Source organism: Oncorhynchus keta, chromosome 26, assembly GCF_023373465.1.
Source record: "Oncorhynchus keta strain PuntledgeMale-10-30-2019 chromosome 26, Oket_V2, whole genome shotgun sequence".
NCBI lineage: Eukaryota > Metazoa > Chordata > Actinopteri > Salmoniformes > Salmonidae > Oncorhynchus > Oncorhynchus keta.
Window position 1 is genome coordinate 23,669,156 of NC_068446.1, and position 21,245 is coordinate 23,690,400.

Here is a 21,245-nt window from a genome sequence, read left to right on the forward strand (position 1 = left end):
AAGCTCCACCCGTTTCTCCATGCGTCTGCGCATTGGAATTTTTCTGACTGTGCTTCCGGACAAAGATGGTGGATAAATAAAGAGTTTTTACTCAGGCCGTTTGCCTTTGGAAAAAAAACGGTCAGCTCTGGTCTGCTTAACGGGGTGGTTCTTCCATAGTCAACCATGCAATAGCAGCTGTGTCTGCTCGGTTTAGTTCCTTGACGGTAATGTATCCAGCAAAAATAAGGGAGTGGGGTGTCTCGCCGCTTCCTCCGTCTCTGCTCCCGGACGCCAAGACTGGCTGCACAGCTGCCGCCGAATTTAAAGAGACAGGCGATAGTTTATTTAAAATATCATAATCAGCAACCATTGTCTCAAAGCTTTTTTCAGAGGCTTCACTCTGACAGCGTACCAGCAGTAGTTACTTGTTGGACCGATAATGACTTTTAATCAAAGTCTCATCGAGTCGTAGCTTATTCCCATAATAGTTACTTGGCTGGATTTTCCTTATTTTGCTTCTGGCTAACGTTATCTACTAGCTAGCTAGCCAACTAAGGGTTGCTAGCTAGCTAGCTAGCTTCCGACGAAGGCAAGATTTTGTCGGCTAGCCAACAACCAGATACTAAAGCGTATAATCAACCAAGTAGTAGTGGCTGTATGTCTGTTACTATCTCCGGGATCATGGCGAAAATTCAGGCACACAGCAACACGAAACAAATAAACCAAATTCAAGACAAGGCCTATGTTGTACAAAAGCAAGTGCAACAACAGCACTTTCAAAAACTGAAGGTAAGAGACGGGAACAAAAAGGGAAAAGTCTTCCTCAGAACCATTTTGTGTTCGTCAGATATTGTATTTCTCTTCATGCTCAGGAGTTAACGTTTGCTAGCTAGTTAATCATAAAGGTGTTCTGAATAGAATGTCGCATGAACAGTACTTTAGTGCAGGTTAACTAACGCCAGAACTTGGATTCTTCAATTGCGTTAGACACGATTTTAATAATCATTCATTGGGTCATCCAGATACAGCACAGTACAACATATATCTATGTTAGTTTCTTTGGCTGGTTAGTTAGCTACTTTCCATTGTTGGATAACTTTGAGCATCTGAGGTTCCTTGTTCACATTTTCTGCCCGCAATGCCAGAAAAAAGTCACATTTAAGTTGTCTAGAATGGGATGGTGTTTGTTGGCACAAAATGGGAGACCTGTCTTTAAATACGCGCTATTGCTTGCTAGCTGGTTTGTAATCCGACAACTAACTAACGTTAGTCGTTTGATAACTTGCCAGCTAGTTTATGAGTAGGGTTTTCCCAATACGCCATGCTAACGTTAGCTATTGTATTGTTTATTCGTATTGCTGATTTTAAAATCGATGATCATATGCCGTACAGAACCATCGGTTTTGTTAGCTAGCTAACGTTAACCATGCAGTTTAACTACGTTTTCCTTGTTGACCAGATTTTAGCTACAATGAGTCCAAGGTGTTCCGATGTGATATAGCTAACACAGCCCCCCCAAAAATGTAATCTCTTCCTCAGCCTAGTTAACTGCTTATTGTTTGCAGTGTAACTGCAAATGGTGTTAGGGAGTTGGATGGATAGCTAAATGAGTTATGGTGAAGACATCATACCATAAATTGTTCAGCTCATGACTTCATTGAGGAGCAACATAACTCATTTCCCCCTGTTTGGGAATGTGTAATAACAGTGATAAAATCACTCACACGCTAGCATTCTTGTTGATGATCGGTCTTTAACCTGGAACCCTTAATATCTAGTATCTTATGGAGAAAAAATAAATAACATTTTTATATGCTCTTTGTTTATATTTGGTTTCACACCATTCTCTTTCCCTTAAGGTTGAAGATGCCCTATCATACCTGGACCAAGTCAAAATACGATTTGGGAATGACCCTGGAATATACAACAAATTTCTTGACATAATGAAAGAATTCAAATCACAAAGGTATAGCATTTCCGTTTGCCATTTCTTGATACATACAGTATATATTTTTTTATACTGTTGAAGTTACTCTTAAATTATGTTGGGAAGCATATTTTCTCGTTTAAGGTCACTTCCTCTGTTCCTATGAAATTAGCTTAAAATCTTTCTCTCCTTCATAGCATTGACACACCGGGTGTTATAAACCGTGTGTCTCAGCTCTTCCATGGCCACCCGGACCTCGTCTTAGGATTCAATGCCTTCCTGCCCCCAGGGTATCGGATAGAAATTCCCAAGAATGGTGTGGTTTTCCTCCAGTCCCCATTCTCTGCCCAGGTGTGTCCCTCTAAATGTGTATTGATTTTGGTTTGCATTAAACTCTAATACTGGCTGCCTATGCACAACATTTGTAACCCAATTTTATTAATCAACCATTATACCAAGTACTGGTAGTAAGGCCTATATATAAGTGGAGTTTGCCACAACCTTTCCACCATAGCAGACCACACTGGTCACACATGATGGATGTTGTGAAGTTAATTTATGTTAACAATAAGTGCCCCTTTTTGGTAGGTGTCCCCAGGTCAGGGGAAGAGTATGACAAGCCCTGCTGTGAGTGCCACAGGTTCATCTGTTGCTGAAGTTGGATCTGCCCAAAGTGAAGCTGTGGCATCGCCTGAAAGCATCTACTCATCCTCAGGGCCCCCAGAGCCTCCCAGTAGACTGTCCTTGCCACTCCCCAGCAGAGAGAGCCCATCCCAGCCACAGTCCTCCTCAGTGTCCCCCCCTGCCTCAGAGCCCAGCCCAGTAGAATTTGACAGTGCTATCAGCTATGTCAACAAAATCAAAAACCGCTTCCTAGACCATCCAGAGATCTACAGATCCTTCCTTGAGATACTACACACTTACCAGGTACACTGTGTCATCAATATGGTAATTGATTTGTTTTTCTGTCAATTGAAAACAATATATTAGTTTGATATGTGAAGTCTGAAGTCTTTAAGTGAAGTCTGCTTAAAGTTAAGTTGTTTGCTAGCCTCAAGGCTACTTTAAATTGTAGCAGATTAGTGTGTATCATATCATGATTTCTCCGATGGAATAATTCTGTTTTTGTCTTTTCAGAAAGAGCAGCTTGAGGTCAAGGAGAGCCGGGGTCATGGTAGTAGTGGAATGACAGAGGATGAAGTTTTCTCAAAAGTGGCCAGCCTCTTCAAAGGCCAAGAGGACTTACTGGCTGAGTTTGGACAGTTCTTACCAGATGCTAAGAGATCACTGGTCAGTATTTTCCCCTTTCTAAGAGCATCCTGCCCATGGTAATTTTCTGTGATCAGTTCACTTTCAGTGCAATTTGTGTTCCTACATTGTGTCCTTTCAGTTCACTGGCAGCTCCCTGACTGGGAAAGACCATCTGAAGAGGGCAGAGGACGAGGACATGAGCAAACAGAGCAAGAAGAGACCCAGGCCCATGCTGCTGCCTCACATGACACCGCTGCTCAAGGTCTGGACTTAATCACACATTTATACAAGTCACTATTTTCCTAGAAGACCTATACTGTATGTGATTGGTTATGTTTTTTTGTTTTTTAGAAAAAGATGAAGTTTTCATGCTCCAAAGACCAGTCCTTTGCCTCAGTTGGGAAGCATGGAGTCTTGCGGGAGTTCACATTTTTTGACAAGGTAATGCCCAGGTGTCCGTGTTGGAATTATTCCATAATGTGTTTTGGCTGTGACAAATATCATGAAAGCCTTGGTCACCAATGACGATAATAATGTTTTGATTTGTTGCAGCTTCGCCGTTTCTTCAAAAGTCGGGAGGTATACGAGAACTTCCTCCGCTGTATTGCTTTGTTTAACCAGGAAGTGGTTTCGGGAGCAGAGCTGCTGCAGCTTGTCACTCCCTTTCTGGGGTAAGTGGATTGTGGGAGATTTCAGAGAGAACGGTCACAGATGTCTTTCTCAGTAAATAAATGCATAATGATATTATTGTACTGTATGAAGGGCAGTATGTTTTGCCAAGTCTCCTCTTGAGCCATTCATTAATTTGAACATGTTCATTATTTCCTCCAGGAAGTTTCCAGAGCTATATACCCAGTTCAAGTCTTTTCTGGGGGACAAAGAGCTCTCTCATTCAGTGTCTGGCCTGTCAGACCGATACATGGAAGGAGGTGGGGGCAGGGAGGTCGACTATGCCTCTTGCAAGCGCCTGGGATCCAGCTACAGAGCACTACCCAAGACTTACCAGCAGCCCAAGTGCAGCGGTCGCACTGCTATCTGCAAAGAGGTGCTCTTAAATGAAAGGAGTTTTGTGTGTATGTGTGTATAAGATTTGCCATTCCAGCACCTCTGATTTCTATATCAAGTGTTTAGCCCTTTTTTGAGTCTAGTAGGAGACACTACAAAGTTGTAACTATTGTTCCAATAGCTGTGAATCTACTTCCATGCATGTTTTGTTTGAGCTGCTGCATGCCAGGGCCTTGTGATTTTCCACATTTATTCAGATTTAATCTTAGCTGACGCTTTTATTTTGATATCTTTATCAGGAGGTTGAGGATGGGGTAATTGTTGAAGATCAATCAGAATTGAGTGTCCGTTTTTTGTTTTTCGCCCATCAACGACTTCTGGTTGGCATCAATGATAATGTTCTCAGTTGTGCTGAATATTAAAATAAAACTAAAATGGTGTATTTCCAGGTGCTGAATGACACCTGGGTTTCTTTCCCCTCGTGGTCGGAGGACTCTACGTTTGTGAGCTCAAAGAAAACTCCATATGAGGAGCAGCTTCATCGTTGTGAGGACGAAAGGTTTGAGGTGAGTAAGCCGAGATATCAGAAGTACTACTACAGCCACCAACTACATGCAAACAGGCTGTTCTCCCTTATCTACCCAGAGCATCACTGCAGAATCACCTTTGAGGACCTAGTTATTTTCCTGTTTCCTCCAGTTGGATGTGGTCCTGGAGACTAACCTGGCCACCATCCGGGTCCTGGAGAGCGTTCAGAAGAAGCTGTCCCGTCTGTCGCCTGAGGACCAGGACCGCTTCCGTCTGGACGATTGTCTGGGAGGCACCTCTGAGGTCATCCAGCGCCGAGCCATCTACCGTATCTACGGCGACAAGGCCCCTGAGATTATAGAGGGGCTGAAGAGGAGCCCTGCTACTGCCGTGCCTGTAGTGCTCAAGAGGTCAGGGTACACACACGTACACATGCAGAGATTTGACCCAAATTACTTGACCGATGTGAATCTCTCTGTGTGTGTTAATTCTTTGATGTCCTCTCTGCTGTGTCTGTAGATTGAAAGCAAAGGAGGAGGAGTGGAGAGAAGCCCAGCAGGGCTTCAACAAGATCTGGAGGGAGCAGTATGAGAAGGCCTACCTCAAGTCCCTGGACCACCAGGGGGTCAACTTCAAGCAGAATGACATGAAGGCCCTTCGGTCCAAAAGCCTGCTCAATGAGATTGAAAGTGTTTATGATGAGGTGTGTACTCCGACTCAATCCACTTCCTTTGTAGTCGCCCGACCGATCCATCAAAGGTTCTTTAGAAAGATGTTCTCCTGTGTTGTCTAACCTGTGCGTTTGTCCCCCTCAGCGTCAGGAGCAGAGCACAGAGGAGGGGGGCGTGGGCCAGCAGGGGCGTGACGGGAGCAGTGCGCCAGCGGTCAGCGATCCCCACATGGTGTTCACCTACGAGGACAAGCAGATCCTGGAGGACGCCGCCTCTCTCATCATCTACCACGTCAAACGCCAGCCCACCATCCACAAGGACGACAAGGACCACATCAAGCGCATCATCCAGCACTTTGTCCCCGACCTCTTCTTCTCCCGCCGCGGCGAGCTCAGCGAGACTGAGGATTGGACGGACGAGGAGGTGGAGGAGAGAGGAGACCGGGGAGGAGGATGTGGCAGTATACCAGGAGCCGTAGCAACATCAGGCAGTCAGCAACATCAGCATCAGCAGCAGAACGGGGAGTCGAGGCGGCGGCGCTGCGCCTCTCCCCAGACAGTGGAGCTGGGTGTAGCCTCGTCCCATAGCCTGACTCCAGTGGGAGGGGAGAAGGTGGACCTGAGAGACCCTGAGGCAGAGCACCAGAAGGAGCTGGACGGAGTCTACAACCTTTTCTTCGTCAACAACAACTGGTACTTCTTCCTGCGGCTTCACCAGACCCTGTGCCAGCGGCTGCTGAGGGTGTACCGGCAGGCGGAGAGGCAACTGCTGGACCACCGGGCAGAGCAGAACCGTGAGAGGCTTCTAATGGCCGAGTGCCGGGACCTGGCCATGGAGCTCCGCCTCAAACAGCCCAGTATGAATCTCTCAGATCTAACGTCCTTCATATCTAGTAGCCTGCCTTTGTTTGTGTATCTGTGTGCAGGAGAGGGAACATTGGGCTCAAGTTTGCCATGTTTTTTTTAAAGGGAAGTTCTGTAGCTAGCTAGTGTCTGTTCAATGACATGTGAATTTGCTCTACAGGTGAGGTAGAACTGGAGGAGTACTACCCAGCGTTCCTGGATATGGTGCGCAGTCTTCTGGATGGGAACCTGGAGTCCACACAGTATGAGGACACATTGCGGGAGATGTTCACCATCCACGCCTACATTGGCTTCACCATCGACAAGCTCATCCAGAACATCATTAGACAGGTCAGTGGTGTCTCTAGTTGCCCGTTTTCATAATCTACAGAACCAAATGCATATCCGTTAACTGCCTATTCATTCTTTACCTCAAGAATATAGCGATCCTGAAGTGTTTGATTGTTCTCAGAATGCATGTAATTTCTCTCTCTCTTCCTGCAGCTGCAGCACCTGGTGAGTGACGAGGTGTGTCTTCAGGTGGCTGAGCTGTACCTGGCCGAGAGGAAGAGGGGCGCGGCGGGGGCTAACCTGTCGTCCCAGTGTGTGAGAACAGCCTGGGAGACCAGCTACCAGTGGAAGTCGGAGAGGGTCATGGCTGAGGAGAACTGCTTTAAGGTAACGGCCTGCCATGGGAGGACAAACGCTGAGCCTTGTATATGTGAAGAGATTTTCTATTGAATTGTGTGCTTTTGGGGGGTATATTTTACTTGGTTGAAGTAGTATGGTTTTGCTCATAGTTGGTAGGAGTTCAGCTGCTGCTTGTTGTAATAGAGATTTTGTGCATTCTGAAACCGTTGTGTTGATCATTGATGTTTAATGGCTTGCTGGGATGTGAATTATTTTGTAGGTAATGTTCATTCAGAACCAAGGCCAGGTGACCTTGACCATTGAGCTGCTGGACACAGAGGAGGCCCAGGCTGATGACCCATTGGATGTACAGGTAAAGAATCGTACGCACAGTCGCACTTTTAGCACCTTTAGAATGTCATAGTATTCCCTTTTGGACAAGAACGAAGACTGGCCTTGTATGGCAAACTGCCGTGCCACAAAGTGGTGCTATTCAAAGTTGGGGTTGGGAACGGCAGTGGGGTTGCCCCCATTTGTTTTATATTGACTGGAGGTCTCAATAGATCTTCAGTGGCTGGAACCAAAAAATAAGAGTACAGATTATTGTACGGGACAATATACAAATGTTTTTGAGGAAGATAATTTAAAAAATAAAATGTGATAAAGTACATTTATTGGTTTATTTTGATGAGAGATTAAAATGTGATAAATTGAAGGTACTTCTTGATGTAAAAATATATACAGATTTTAAGGATGTCATTCTGTTTTTGGTGGGGCCGTGAGAAATTATTGCAAAAAAAGGGGGTTACCCTGATATTCTGGTGGAAAAAATTGGGGTCCCCGCTAAATAGTTTAAATATCACTGCCCTAAAGCAGGGTTTCCCAAACTCCCCCCTGGGGGCACATTTTGTTTTTTGCCCTAGTACTACACAGCTGAATCAAATAACCAACTCATCAAGCTTTGCTTATGATTGAGTATATGGCCTTTTGTAATGGCATTGTTTTGATATGGACACATCTCTCTCCCTGTCCAGTGCCTGTCCAGCTATATGGAACAGTTTGTAGGGACAGAGTCAACGCTTTGCTCGCAGAACAAAGGCTACTTTTTCAAACCGGTATTTTTGCCCAGGTAAGAGATTCACGCAATTAACTTTGGTTGTGATGTCCATATATTGACCGTCATATGATTCCACCTGAATTCCCGAGACGTTACACGGCAATCCTGCGTTTTCACATTTTGTAATTTCACTGCCTTAACTAATGATTGTCAAAAGCACTGCAGTGCAGATAGATTGTTTCTGCTTGCCATAACAGCCAAGCACAAAATGAGTCCAAGCATATCAGGCTCTGATTTGAATATTACTGTACCTTGCTTCACTGTGGTCCTCTGTCTGAACCACAGTATTTTCCCTCTGATATACTCTGACTGTCCCCTGTGTGTGTAGGAACCTGAGGCACTTCAGACGCTGGCAGGTGCGGCAGGTGGAGGCGATGCGCTGCAGACGGGAGTGGCACAGACAGCTGGGAGTGGAGAGTGCTGGCAGTCTGGACTGCCGCTTTAAACTCAACACCCACAAGATGGTGTTCGTCATGAACTCTGAGGACTACATGTACCGCCGGGGAGCGCTGGTCAAAGCCAGGAAGGTAGCTACGACCAATTTATGTCTGGGATTGCATGTGTGTGAGTTGAAGAGAAGTTAAGGTGGGCATTGAACTAGAGAAGGGACAATATTTCTATAAAGGTATTTATAGTTATAGCTGCTTCCAACATGTTTAAAGTGTTATGTCTTGTTTTGGCATCAGTTATACATCGTCATGGCACTCGTCATCCAGTGCTTCCACTGTGGAATGTTGTCCCTTTTAAGGCACTGTCTGTTGGTCTGACCGTGACTGGCTCTTCACCTCTGTCTCTCTCCCCCAGTCCCAGCACAGGGTTGCTGTGAACCAGCACGAGCGCTTTGACAAGTGGCACCAGGGCTGGCTGGTGGAGCACGTGACCCCGGCGGCCGAGCGCTCGGTCCACGACTGGCTCATAGGTGAGGAGGAGGAGGACATGATTCCGTGCAAGACCACCTGCCTCAACACACAGGTCAAAGGCCTGCCTGTCAACAGATACCAGGTGCATTACAGTAGGAAACCTCCCTCTCCGTAGAGGCCACACACACTCACTACACACACATGGAGAGAGACTGAGAGACAGGGGCATCCTGGGGGAATCCAGCACGGAACACAGGAGATCTTCACCTGACTCATCCACGTTGCTTCTCTGTTCACACAGTCCGCAGTGCAAGCAGAGGGACGGGAGATTAAAATCATTGAGTTTGTTTCAGAAATGTGAATGTCTCTTTTTATAAGTCCGTTGTAGTTTTTAGCTTCTGAAGCCAGAGGGCCTTTGTTTGTATATGTTTATACTGAAGTACTGGGAGAAAACGTGTCATACTCATGTCTTTTGTACAGTAAGCTCAACTTAAGTAATTGCATTACTGTATGTGCATATACAACTGTACACATTTTATATATGCATTTACATGAATATGATGAATGAAATTGAACATTTACATGGATCTAAGTGTTTGCTGGCATCCCAATTCTTGACATTATTTTTTTTGGGTCATTTCCTTTTTGTCTTGTGACTAATCTAAAAGTGGATGATTTGCCAGGGTGACGAGTGCTCACAATTGATTCAATTGTGTTAATTTTACGGAACATTTGGAATTATGTATCATATTCATGATTTCATCATTTTGCATACTAAAATAAACAAAATCAGTGTTAAAAAAGAATGTATAACATTTATCCTGTCAGTTATCATGAAAATAAACAACCTAGTTGTGAATTCTTAAACAGCCTGGAAAAGCCTGGTCTTTTCTTTCATTTGATTGTGTTGGGCTGATGAACTATGGGAGTGCAACATTGCATCTGTACTTTCCTTCCAAAGAACTTGCAAACAAAATTCCTCACCTGAGTATGTTTATGTTCAACATTAGGAGATCTCGGTACAGACAAGTATTTTATTATTATTATTATGGAAGAAATAAAAAAGCCAGAGCCAGGGTGACAGTTTTAAAAATAAACGTGGTTTATAAAACCCAGATATGACAGGATAACCAAAGTGTATACAGAAATACAAATGAGACCATCGTAGTACACCGTTATACACAACATTTACAAACCACTCTGTCAAAGGGGGATTGTAAGACATTTCCTTTTGTCTCTTTTAAAACACAAGCACATCTGATCTATCGTTTTTCATAATGTAATCAAAGTACATCTAGTTACTATAGACACCGTTACAGTCTTCCACTTGTAGAAAGGGTACAACATCAAGAAGGAAGTAAAGATGCAGAGATATAAAACACTTAAAATCGTGGGATTTTGCAAGCAGTGAAATCAGCAAATCATTGAGTGGGATATTGTGATGTCAGGGTTTGGTTATCATTCAGGTCTTACAAAGTAACCCTCTGTCAAAGGGTTATCACTTTGACCATCTCTTGTCATTAGACATTGGTCAGTTTTATAAATTAGTGAGTAACTGTTAGTCGGTCATACAGTGCCTTTGGGACATATTCACACCCCATGACTTCATTTTGTTACGTTACAGCTTTATTCTAAAATGAATACAATTGAAAGTTTTCCTCAATCTACACACAATACAGAAATTTTTGCTAATTTTAAAAAACGACCACATTTACATAATTATTATTAACACCCTTTACTTAGTACTTTGTTGAAGCACCTTTTGGCAGCGATGACAGCATTGAGTCTTCTTGGGTAAGAGATGCTACAAGCTTGGCATACCTGTATTTGGGGAATTGCTTCTCTGCAGATCTTCTCAAGCTATGTTGGGTTGAATGGAGAGCTTTGCTGCACAGCTATTTTCAGGTCTCCTGAGATGTTCAAGTCCGGGCTCAGGCTGGGCCACTCAAGGACATAGAGAGACTTGTCCTGAAACCACTCTTGCGTTGTCTCTGCTGTATGCTTCGGGTCGTTGTCCCGTTGGAAGGTGAACCTTCGCCCCAGTTTGAGGTCCTGAGAGCTCTGGAGCTGGTTTTCATGAAGGATCTCTCTGTACTGTGCTCTGTTCATCTTACCCCCAATCCTGACTAGACTCCCAGTACCTGCCGCTGAAAAACAACCCCACAGCATGATGCTGCCACCACCATGTTTCAACGTAGGGATGGTGACGCTTGGCATTCACGCCAAATGTTCAATCTTGATTTCATCAGACCAGAGGATCTCGTTTCTCATGGTCTAATAATCTTTAGGTGCCTTTTGGCAAACTCCGAGCGGGCTGTCGTACCTTTTACTGAGGAGTGGCTTCAGTCTAGCCGCTCTACCATAAAGGCCTGATTGGGCTTGTGCTGCAATGATTGTCCTTCTGGAAGGTTCTCCCATCTCCACACAGGACCTCTAGAGCTCTGTCAGAGTGACCATCGGGTTCTTGGTCACCTCCCTGACCAAGGCCCCTTCTCTCCCGATTGCTCAGTTTGGCTGGACGGCCAGCTCTAGAAAGAGACTTGGTGGGTCCAAACTTCTTCAATTTAAGAATGATGGCCACTGTGTTCTTGGGGACGTCCTTCAATGCTGCAGAAATGTGTTTGGACCCTTCCTCAGATCTGTGCCATCGACACAATCCTGTCTCGGAGCTCTAATTCAACCTCATGGCTTGGTTTTTGCTCTGACATGCACTGTCAACTGTGGGACCTTATGTCCGGCATGTGTGTGTCTTTCCAAATCATGTCCAATCAATTTACCACAGGTGGACTCCAATCAAGTTGTAGAAACATCAAGGATGATCAATGGATACATGATGCATCTGAGCTCAATTTTGAGTCTCATAGCAAAGGGTCTGAATACTTATTTACATAAGGTATTACAGTTTTAAATTTAATACATTTGCAAAAATTGCTACAAAGTTGTTTTTCGCTTTGTCAGGTATTGTGTGTAGGTTTTAGAATAAGGCTGTAATGTAACAATGTGGAAAAAGTCAAGGGGTCTGAATACTTTTCGAAGCCACTGTATATGCATTAGAATGCTTCTAAGATAATGTCCTCCATTAGTATCTTGTTAGTGTCAACACTATGGAGTGAGGGTTGTGCCAACCCCTAGTCCCCTCCCTCCAGTAGCCCTGGATGCCAATGAACCCTGAGGATGAGGGAGCCAGAAAAAAGTATTGAAACCCCAACAAAATACGACCAATCACAATCCAGATGAACTTCTGTTTCTTTTTTTACAAACACAATTCAACAGGTTTTACATTTGAATGCAGGATTGTGAACAATCAAAATGCTCATCACCACCTAGAATACTGCTTGTTTTAAAGCTATATGGAAAACAAAATATGCAGTGCATTTCAAAAGGCCCCTTCACTTTTTCCACATTTTATTACGTTTCTGCCTTGTTCTAAAATGGATTATATGGTTTCCTCAATCTACATGCAACACCCTATAATGACGTACAGCATCCTGTTTCCATTGATCATCCTTGATGTTTCTACAACTTGGAGTCCACCTGTGGTAAATTCAATTGATTATAAATGATATGGAATGGCACACCTTTCTGTATAAGGTCCCACATTTGTCGGCACAGATCTGGGGAAGGGTTACCAAAATATTTCTGCAGCATTGCAGGTCCCCAAAAACACAGTGGCCTCCATCATTCTTAAATGGATAAGTTTGGAACCATCAACTCTTCCTAGAGCTGGCCACCCGGCTAAACTGAGCAATCGGGTTAAAAGGGCCTTGGTCAGGGAGGTGACCAAGAACCCGATGGTCACTCTGACAGAGCTCCAGAGTTCCTCTGTAGAGATGGGAGAACCTTCCAGAAGGACAGCCATCTCTGCAGCACTCTACCAATCAGGCCTTTATGGTAGTGTGACCAGATGGAAGCCACTCAGTAAAAGACAAAAGGTACCTAAAGGACTCTGACCATGAGAAATAATATTTTCTAGTATGATGAAACCAAGATGGAACTCTTTGCCCCGAAAGCGTCACGTCTGGAGAAAACCTGGCGCCATCCCTATGGTGAAGCGTGGTGGTGGCAGGCAGCATCAGTGTGGGGTTGTTTTTTAGCGGCATGGACCAGGAGACTCGTCAGGATCGAGGCAAAGATGAATGGACCAAAGTACAGAGATCCTTGATGAAAGCCTGCTCAGGACCTCAAACTGGGGCAATGGTTCACCTTCCAACAGGACAACGACCCTAAGCATAAAGCCAAGATAACGCAGGAGTGGCTTCGGGATAAATCTCAATGTTGTTGTGGCCCAGCCAGAGCCTGGACTTGAACCTGATCGAACTTCTCTGGAGAGACCCTGAAAATAGCTGTGCAGAGATGATCCCCATCCAACCTGACAGAGCTTGAATGGATCTGCAGAGAAGAATGGGAGAAACTCCCCAAATGCAGGTGTGCCAAGCTTGTAGTGTCATATCCAAGAAGACTCGAAGCTGTAATCGCTGCCAAAGGTGCTTCAACAAAGTACTGATTAAAGAGTCTGAATACTTTATGTAAATGTGATTTAAGGTAGAATTTTAAAAAAATCAATTTTCTACAATTTATAAAAACCTGTTTGCTTTGTCATTATGGGGTAATGTGTGTAGCTTGATGAGGAAAAATAACTATTTTAGAATGAGGCTGTAACGTAACACAGTGTCAAATGGAAGGGGTTTGAATACTTTCTGAATGCACTGTATGTAATCAAGAATGATCAGAACAGCTCGAATAATCAGTGTTCTTCATATAGTGAAAAATAAATAAAGATATGTACAGTGGAAAACAAAACCAGCATGCAGGCAAGACAATCGGTAGAGCGATACTAAAGCAATCATGAAGTTGGAGGGAGAAGTTTTTGCTCTCTGACAAGAGGACAATGTTGGAGGGAGGTTTAGATAAGATTAAACAGTGTGTATTTGTGTTTTGTGTCGCTTTAAAAGGCCTGAAATGCAAAAGCTACAAGGAATGTAAAGGCATCCTCGCAGCTGTGGTTTTTGGTGGAAAGACTGGTTGACTGGCCTGTTCAGTAGTTATCGTGAGTATGGGAAGAGAAGAAAGTGGGAGCAACTATACTTCAACAAAGAGGACGCACTCCGTAGTTAGAATAATTGAATTGTGTGTTTTGTGATAGTGGTATTAATGACGTACCAGACGCCATGGCACATCCCTAAGTGCCATATGTCTTTCTGACTACAATCCTCACCACAATAAGAAATATATCTCAAAGGCACAAGCCATTGTATGTCATTCTGGTTGTTGATGGCACTTTTAAGCATTTGCAACACATTTTGTAGCCTATGGACTTTGCAATTTACACAGATTTTGTGCTGGGTCCCCAACCGTAATTTATCATTAGACACGTCCATAGTCTAAACAATAAAGACGAGCTCATGCTGATCAACTCATGGCTACTGCATCATGTCAACAGCTAAGCCACAGAGTGAGAGAGACAGGATTTCACACACTGGGGGGGGAGAAACAGGTAGTGACACTTATCCTTCCTTAGAAAAGCCAGAAAGCCCACAGAAAGGGGCTTGCCCACTTTCAGAGTTACAGCCGATAAAGATTGTGCTCGCAAATCATATTTGTCTACAAGTAAAGCATGCATGTGACAAACTAGACAAACAAAAAGAGCGCTAACAGTTGTACAATTTCCATGGTGTCATTTTTCTTGGCAAAACCAAAATTCACTAAGTTATAAAAAGTACATTAAAGCAAACATTACAGCAAAATCATGAGCTTTGTTGATAAGTGCATTGCCAAAAAAAAAAAAACAAGAGAAACTGACATGTACTGTAGAATGAGTTGGTGACAGAAATCACCCTCACCTTCAACAGAATGTTTGGCCACTGAGACTTGAAACTATGAACTAACCCTTAAAACCCAGTAAATACTGCAGGCCTTTTACAACCCAAGGAGGACCAGGCCCCGTTGAATCATGGCTATCTGATCTGAGAACTACTGTTTCACAGCAAGGTCTTTCCAGGATTAGAGATCACCTGACACAGCAGAGACACGACTCACACACTTGGTCCCTGTTCTAGTCAATAAGCCTGACAAACACTACCGGTAGTAAAACAACACATGCAGAGTCCCAGGGCCTATGATGACTGTACATGACGCATGCATTCTATATTCAAAAGTGGTGATGCAGCAGCTATGTTGTAAAAGTGGTAGATCTTTCAGAGAGATGACAGTGATCAGGGTGTGAGGACTGTTATGTGGAGAGTGCGAGGGCTAGCAGACATGGCATGATGATCTCATGTTTAACCAGGGGATTCCTCCCATGGAAAAGCCCTCGTCAAGATGTCAACAGTATCCTGTGAAGATTCCACATGACCCACTTGGGCGGTCAGAGGAACCCCAGTGGAAACGCTGGTCACTGTCCGCTGATCTCTGTCGCCACTGTTCTGAGAAGGCTGATAGCAAAACAACAGAACAGACGCAAAGTGCCCCACACCATCAGTAGAAAACACTGCAATAGAAAAACAGTCAACGGTGCCGTTTCAGTTGTTGACTGATCAAAAGAGAATGGGATCGTTTTCCTAAAGGGCAGAGAAATGGGAAAAAAACGCTCACCCAGTCTTCTCAACTCCACCGCCGCACAGAACAGACCATTCTTCTCAGGCTAGCTAGATGGTTGATGATACGCCAGCCAACGACATTCATTAAAAGAACACGTTTGGCAGAAAAGCAAAGTACAGTTTTGCACGTGTAGGGCACTTGCCATGAGCTAATTAGATAACTTTGAAGTTGTCACGTGTTTCTGACTAACTGATCTGTGGGCCTAGCTTGTATGAGAGGGAGAATGAGCCACCTGAAGAGTTTGCACTCTTTGACAACAACGGCTTCTAGAAAGCATGGCACAAGTCTAACAACATTCCCACCATTGAGAAACACATCAATATCATTGCACAGATGCTCAAGCTATTGTCATTCTTCTAAATAATACATGGGGTACATAATAGTTCTGACATCCAAATAACGCACATTAACAAATATACAAAGCAACTTTAACAGACTCATATGTTCAAATGATATTTTTGTGCAAGTTGTTTTGGTTTGTTTGTATGAAATGCACTTTTCCTGCAAGTGCCGCCAGGGTTTTACACCGACTTCATTATTACAACTCAATAATTTAAAAAAAATCAACCCAAAACGCAGAGTAGAAAAAGAAGCAACAGGTTGAAACCAGTTGATGTGGTTGATGTGCTGTGGTTAATGTTGCAGAGTCCATGCTCGGGTTGGTTATTATTATTATTAGTCTTTTTGATTCATCTGTCTTATCCCTGTTGATCCTGATAGACTAAATGCATGTAAACAGTTGTTTATTCTCTATTATTACATCTTTAAAAATGGCAAAGAACTACAAAAACAAATATACAAACTAAAAAGTATTAACATCAAGAAGAGAAACTAAAGGAGTCTGTTAAAAATAAATAAAAGTACTCATTGGAAAATCCCAGGTCTGGGTGTTTTTTCTCCAATATGTTCCTGTGTGTATCCCTCTTGGTCTGAACAACAGAACTGTGTGTGTAATTCCACCTCATCTATACCAATATCATATACTGAGATTGTGCTTGAGTAAGTTAATTGTTGTGTGTGTCACTGCATGTATGTATTAGTTTGTGTCTGTCTGCCGATGTGTGTGTGTGTGTGTGTGTGTGTGTGTGTGTGTGTGTGTGTGTGGTGAGGCAGCTCTGTGATGGAGTGATAAGATCACTGGGGGTGTAGAGCTGATGCCCTGGGCTCAGCTGAAGGCCTCATCATCCGTATCCTCTATCAACACCTTGGTGTCCTTCTTGGATGATCTGGACGCGAGAAGGAACACACATGGATACTGTCAGACAAACACAAGGCCACCATATACAGACTCCTAGCGATGGCCATAACCCAGAGGACCCTGAGGGTTTCCTGACCAATTGACCTGAGCGTGAAAAACTCAGGTCAAGTTTTCAGGAAAATCTCCTAGCCTTAGCCGTGTGTGTGTGAGAGAGAGAGAGAGAAGGTTCGTACTGAGAGGACATCAGAGGGCGTCGTAGAGACAGGCTGTAGCTGCGCTTCCAGCTCTTCTTGCCCTGGCGGTTCCTGACTCCATCCTCCTGGTCCATCATCTGCTCAAGCAGTGTCTGGTCGTCAGCATTCAGCGGAGCCACTGAGATGTCCCTCACGGCACGGAACTCACCACAGTTATTCAGGTGCTCGTTCTCCAGACGGAAGAAGTTCCAGACAAAACGCCTGTGTGTGGATTCAGAGTGAGGTGTATGAGAGAGAGAGAGAGAAAGAGGGCACGAGAGACAGACTGTGATGCTCCAACCCACCTGAACACCTCTAGAGGCGCCAGCACTGTGCCCACAATGTCTCCCACAGAGGGGATGTTGGTCATGGTGGTGAGGGAGATCTGGATGGTCCAGGCGAAACGCAGGATCACGTCCTCTATGATGGCACAGTAGTAGTATGCCTGGGAAATAGAACGTCATCAGGTCAGAGGAAGACTGTATGTGTGTGTGTGTCATATATACATATATATATATTATATATATGCGGGTAATACTCACTTTCTGTGGGTAGACGATCTCCTCCCTGAGGAAGGTGTTCTCTCCTGCTCCACGGTCGAACAGGCCCCAGTCCATCTTCAGGTCCCAGATCAGTGTGTACAGGGAGCTGACGGCTGAGAACACCATCAGCAGGTAGAAGAACATGTCTGCATCAGAATGCTTTTGTTCTGTGAAGCACAAACAAGACATTTGTCCATCATTAGTCCGTATAACGGTAGTATTTTGAACAATCGCTCTGCATACACAGTGTAAAAAACATTAGGAACACCAGATCTTTCCATGACACAGACTGACGAGGTGAAAACTATGATCCCTTATTGATATCACTTGTTAAATCAATTTCAATCGATGTGGATGGCAATCTGAGGGAGAATGGGCAAGAAAAAAGATTCAAGTTCCTGTGAACAGGGTATGGTAGAAGGTGCCAGGCACACTGGTTTGAAGGTGTCAAGAACTGCAACGCGGCTGTGTTTTTCACACGCAACAGTTTCCCGTGTGGATCAAGAATGGTCCACCACCCAAAGGACATCCAGCCAACTTGACACCACTGTGGGAAGCATTGGAGTCAACATGGTCCAGCATCCCTGTGAAACACTTGACACCTTGTAGAGTCCATGCCCCGACAAATTGACGCTGTTTTAAGGGCAAATGGGTGCAACTCAATATTAGGAAGGTGTTCCTAATGTTTTATACACTCAGTATATAACTTGATAATTAAGAAGAAAGCTAAGTTGTCGGCTTGGAACTGCAGACTTGGACAACAGCTTGTTCATAAATGTGTCTCCGGTCTTCACTATCCCCACTAGAGGGAGAACTTGTACCATAAATAGTACATTTTCTGAGACAGGTTACCATGGATGGAAAATAACATGCTAGTCCTTGGGAAACTATTCAGAGGCTCTTGAAACTATATGTTGTTGTGTCCTTCAGTCTGGCAATTCACTACAAATAAAAATCTTTGCAAAAAATATATATATTTATATATACATTAAATGCTTATTCAGTAAACAAGTGCATTTATATTTATTTAATGATGTTTTATGTTCTAATTTCTTTTTGAACATCGACCTCATGCCAGAAACAAAGGTAACGGCGACCAGCTGTGCTGCAGTGTCATGTTGATTTCCCTGTGTCATAGCTGTGTGTTTTGACTAGGCCACACTCCCATGCTGCTCCAACGACAGCCTGAAATGCCTGGGGGATTATTGATGACTGAGCTATTCTAGTCTGGTCTGCCCGGGCTATTCACACCAGCCAGCTATACCCAGGTGTAGATTTGTGACTGACTGAACTGGAAATGACTGTGGTAAATCCACTGGGTAAGTCTACTGTGCATCTTCGAATAGGCTGGTGTAGGTTACTGTTCCCATTAACTAAGGAATGTGACAAGTAATCAAGATTCACAAGAGCTGAGACTTTGGACCTTGGTCATAAAGTGACAGTGTGTGTGGGTCTGTATGTGCTCACTGACAAACGGGTTAGATTCGCAGTCTGACCTGACCACACAGACAGGGACAGTGACATCCGTCATGGTCAATGCCTCCCACTTACTGCCACCAGGGCGCCAGGAAATGAACAGGGGACATTTTTCACAGAGATTTACACTGGTCCCTCCAGCCCTGCTCTCACCCAGACAGTGGACTCTGAATCAGACTACCTCATCCAGTAGCGTGTCCCCACATTACCCCAACATTCCCTGCTGAGATTCATCCTAAAAACGTCCATGTCGTGTGCCCCCTCCCCGTAATGGAATTATAATGTTTGTGCTTTTCTTATAACTAATTTCTGTGTTCTATTTATGTGCGGTTCAAAAAAAGCATTTCTGTGTTCATGCAAGTGGCTGACTGAACAAATCCTCACTCTCAGTAGCTGCAATTTGGCAGTATGCCCAGACCTTGTTTTGAGAACAAACTAAAGATATCTCAGTTTCAAGGTCTCAGCTTAGAGAGAAGAAGCCTCGTGAGGTGTTGGTCTCTCACATGTTATGAGGCAGTATTGGTCGGGCACATGAATGAAACAAAACAGTAATGATTAATTAATGATGTTAAATCATGTAAATATAACTTGTCTGTGTATACGACAACTGCTGGGACTGCCCAAGCAGAGCTCCTGATCGACATGTGTACTATGGTGCATTGAGTTGGTTGGACCCTCTCCAGCGAGCTGACAATAAACAATGATTCATATTGAGATTGACTTCGAGTGTCCCTGTTTAAGAATGTCCACGACATCCCTTTCAGAAAGTACCTCTGATGTGGACACAGTCGGCAATTGGGATTGCAAACAAATAAATGACAAACTCAGTTAAGTTTGTAGAACAAACCTGTGTTAAAAAAAATTATAAATGGAAGACTTACGCAAATACTAATTCAAGGCCGTCTAATATAGTTAACAACACATCAATCCACAAATATGAAGGAAAACTGGAGCATCTTCACAACATCAAACTACTGCATCAAGAAACAATTACAAATAGATGTGAAATCAAAACGCTATAAAAATTAGCATATAAGATACCACTCCTCCATCACTAAGCCTTCTGGTTGGTCTCCAGGGCTCGGTAGAACTGATGTCCATCTGATGTCCTCAGAGGCTCTAGTGTGGGTGGCTCGTCATTCACCTGGAGCTCAATAGAGGATAACTAGCTTCTGTCACGCTCACTAAATGCTTGTGCCTAGCCACCACCTAAGCGGTTAAAAGCCATTTGAGATTGGGATGTTGCGTTGACAGGCACACTTCATAAGGCCACAGAGGGCCAGGGCAGACCTCCACACGGGAACAGCAATCATCTGTCTTTGGGTTATCTGCCACGGTGCCGCCTGCCTGGGCTGCCTTGTACTGCTGTTCAGGTGATAAAGAATCTATTACCTGCCTGCCTCATCACTATCTCCACCCCCTCTCCTCACAGAGTCTATCCAATCAGACACGGACTCCTAGCAAGACAAATAAAGGTTATTGAGTCAGGGAAGGTGACATGTTGATTTCACATGGCTGATTGGTCGTGAATCTGCGTAGAGAGATATTACTACCTGTGTGGTTGGAGTATCATTTACATTCATATGAATTTCTATTGCAGATACCGGTAGTTAGATCTGAACTCAACCTACAACTTAATATGAAGCCGATCATAATAGGCAGTATGTCCCAGAGATAGTGTGGTCGTAACAGGGTTGAGGCAGAGTTCAGTGGGTATCATGACCCCGACAGGGGGAGTGTGAGAACAATTTGACTTAAGTCTTTCATATGCAGTGGTTCAGGCAGCTACCGCTGTGTGTACGTAGACAATGCGTGTGTCTATGTGAGTGATAAAATCCTATTCAGTCAGCCAGTCTGGCCCTGGGTCTCATCTCCATTCCAGCAGCATCCGCCAGAGATGTGTTTCGCCACAGGCAAGTTATTACAGCTCACTCTCATCCAGCTAGTCCATCCTCTTCCCCCTGCCTCCATCCCTCTCTCCACCCCTCCCTCTCTGCTCTCCTTCTTCCTCTCTCAATCTCCTCTCATATCAGATTTTTCGCTGATCCTTCACACTAGTTCTACTTTTTATTGTATCTTCATTAGTGCTCAACTCTCACTTCCTCAAAAGGTCTATTATTCCTCTTTGTCTCAGTCTCACCTAGACCATGTAATCTACCCGATCCATTGTCCCTCCTATACTCTATCAGTCAGTGAGTGTCCTTCCACCAGAATTATGCTACTCGTTCCAGCTAACCTTGCAGTATTACTCTCCCCACGGCCTGGGCAGTTCATGAAAGCATTCCTAAGGGCTTACATTTGCATGACTGCTCAGCTCTCCTGCATCTAAAACAGCATTTAAGTGAAGCTACTACTGTACAAGAGCAGATCCCATATTGATCCTGTA

General features: G+C 44.1%; 2 protein-coding genes across 3 annotated transcripts in view; one reads left to right on the top strand and one right to left on the bottom strand.

Annotated features, from left to right (window-relative positions):
* The first annotated feature begins 52 nt into the window (after nucleotides 1–52).
* LOC118359117 (paired amphipathic helix protein Sin3b-like) lies at nucleotides 53–9,682 on the top strand. 2 transcript variants are annotated; one of them, XM_052480408.1, is made up of 19 exons: nucleotides 53–771; nucleotides 1,842–1,948; nucleotides 2,107–2,260; nucleotides 2,498–2,857; nucleotides 3,047–3,199; nucleotides 3,300–3,422; nucleotides 3,512–3,601; nucleotides 3,713–3,831; nucleotides 3,992–4,205; nucleotides 4,615–4,731; nucleotides 4,865–5,103; nucleotides 5,213–5,396; nucleotides 5,509–6,220; nucleotides 6,388–6,557; nucleotides 6,711–6,884; nucleotides 7,117–7,209; nucleotides 7,871–7,965; nucleotides 8,282–8,480; nucleotides 8,758–9,682. In XM_052480408.1, the coding sequence occupies exons 1-19, from the start codon at nucleotides 640–642 to the stop codon at nucleotides 8,986–8,988; spliced, it is 3,666 nt and encodes a 1,221-aa protein (XP_052336368.1). In that variant the 5' UTR covers nucleotides 53–639; the 3' UTR covers nucleotides 8,989–9,682. The 2 variants fall into 2 exon arrangements, with proteins under 2 accessions (XP_052336368.1, XP_052336369.1); XM_052480409.1 differs by having other exon boundaries at nucleotides 54–771; nucleotides 2,498–2,836.
* A 209-nt stretch (nucleotides 9,683–9,891) lies between these two features.
* The window catches only part of LOC118358666 (xenotropic and polytropic retrovirus receptor 1 homolog), a 102,151-nt gene continuing 90,797 nt past the window's right edge, over nucleotides 9,892–21,245 (bottom strand). Inside the window, exons 12-15 of the mRNA XM_052480411.1 lie at nucleotides 17,384–17,550; nucleotides 17,147–17,286; nucleotides 16,842–17,063; nucleotides 9,892–16,636 (exon numbers count right to left, since the gene is read on the bottom strand). Of these exons, the coding sequence (XP_052336371.1) occupies nucleotides 16,576–16,636; nucleotides 16,842–17,063; nucleotides 17,147–17,286; nucleotides 17,384–17,550 (590 nt within the window). The 3' untranslated portion in view covers nucleotides 9,892–16,575. The remainder of the gene's footprint in view (nucleotides 16,637–16,841; nucleotides 17,064–17,146; nucleotides 17,287–17,383; nucleotides 17,551–21,245) is intronic.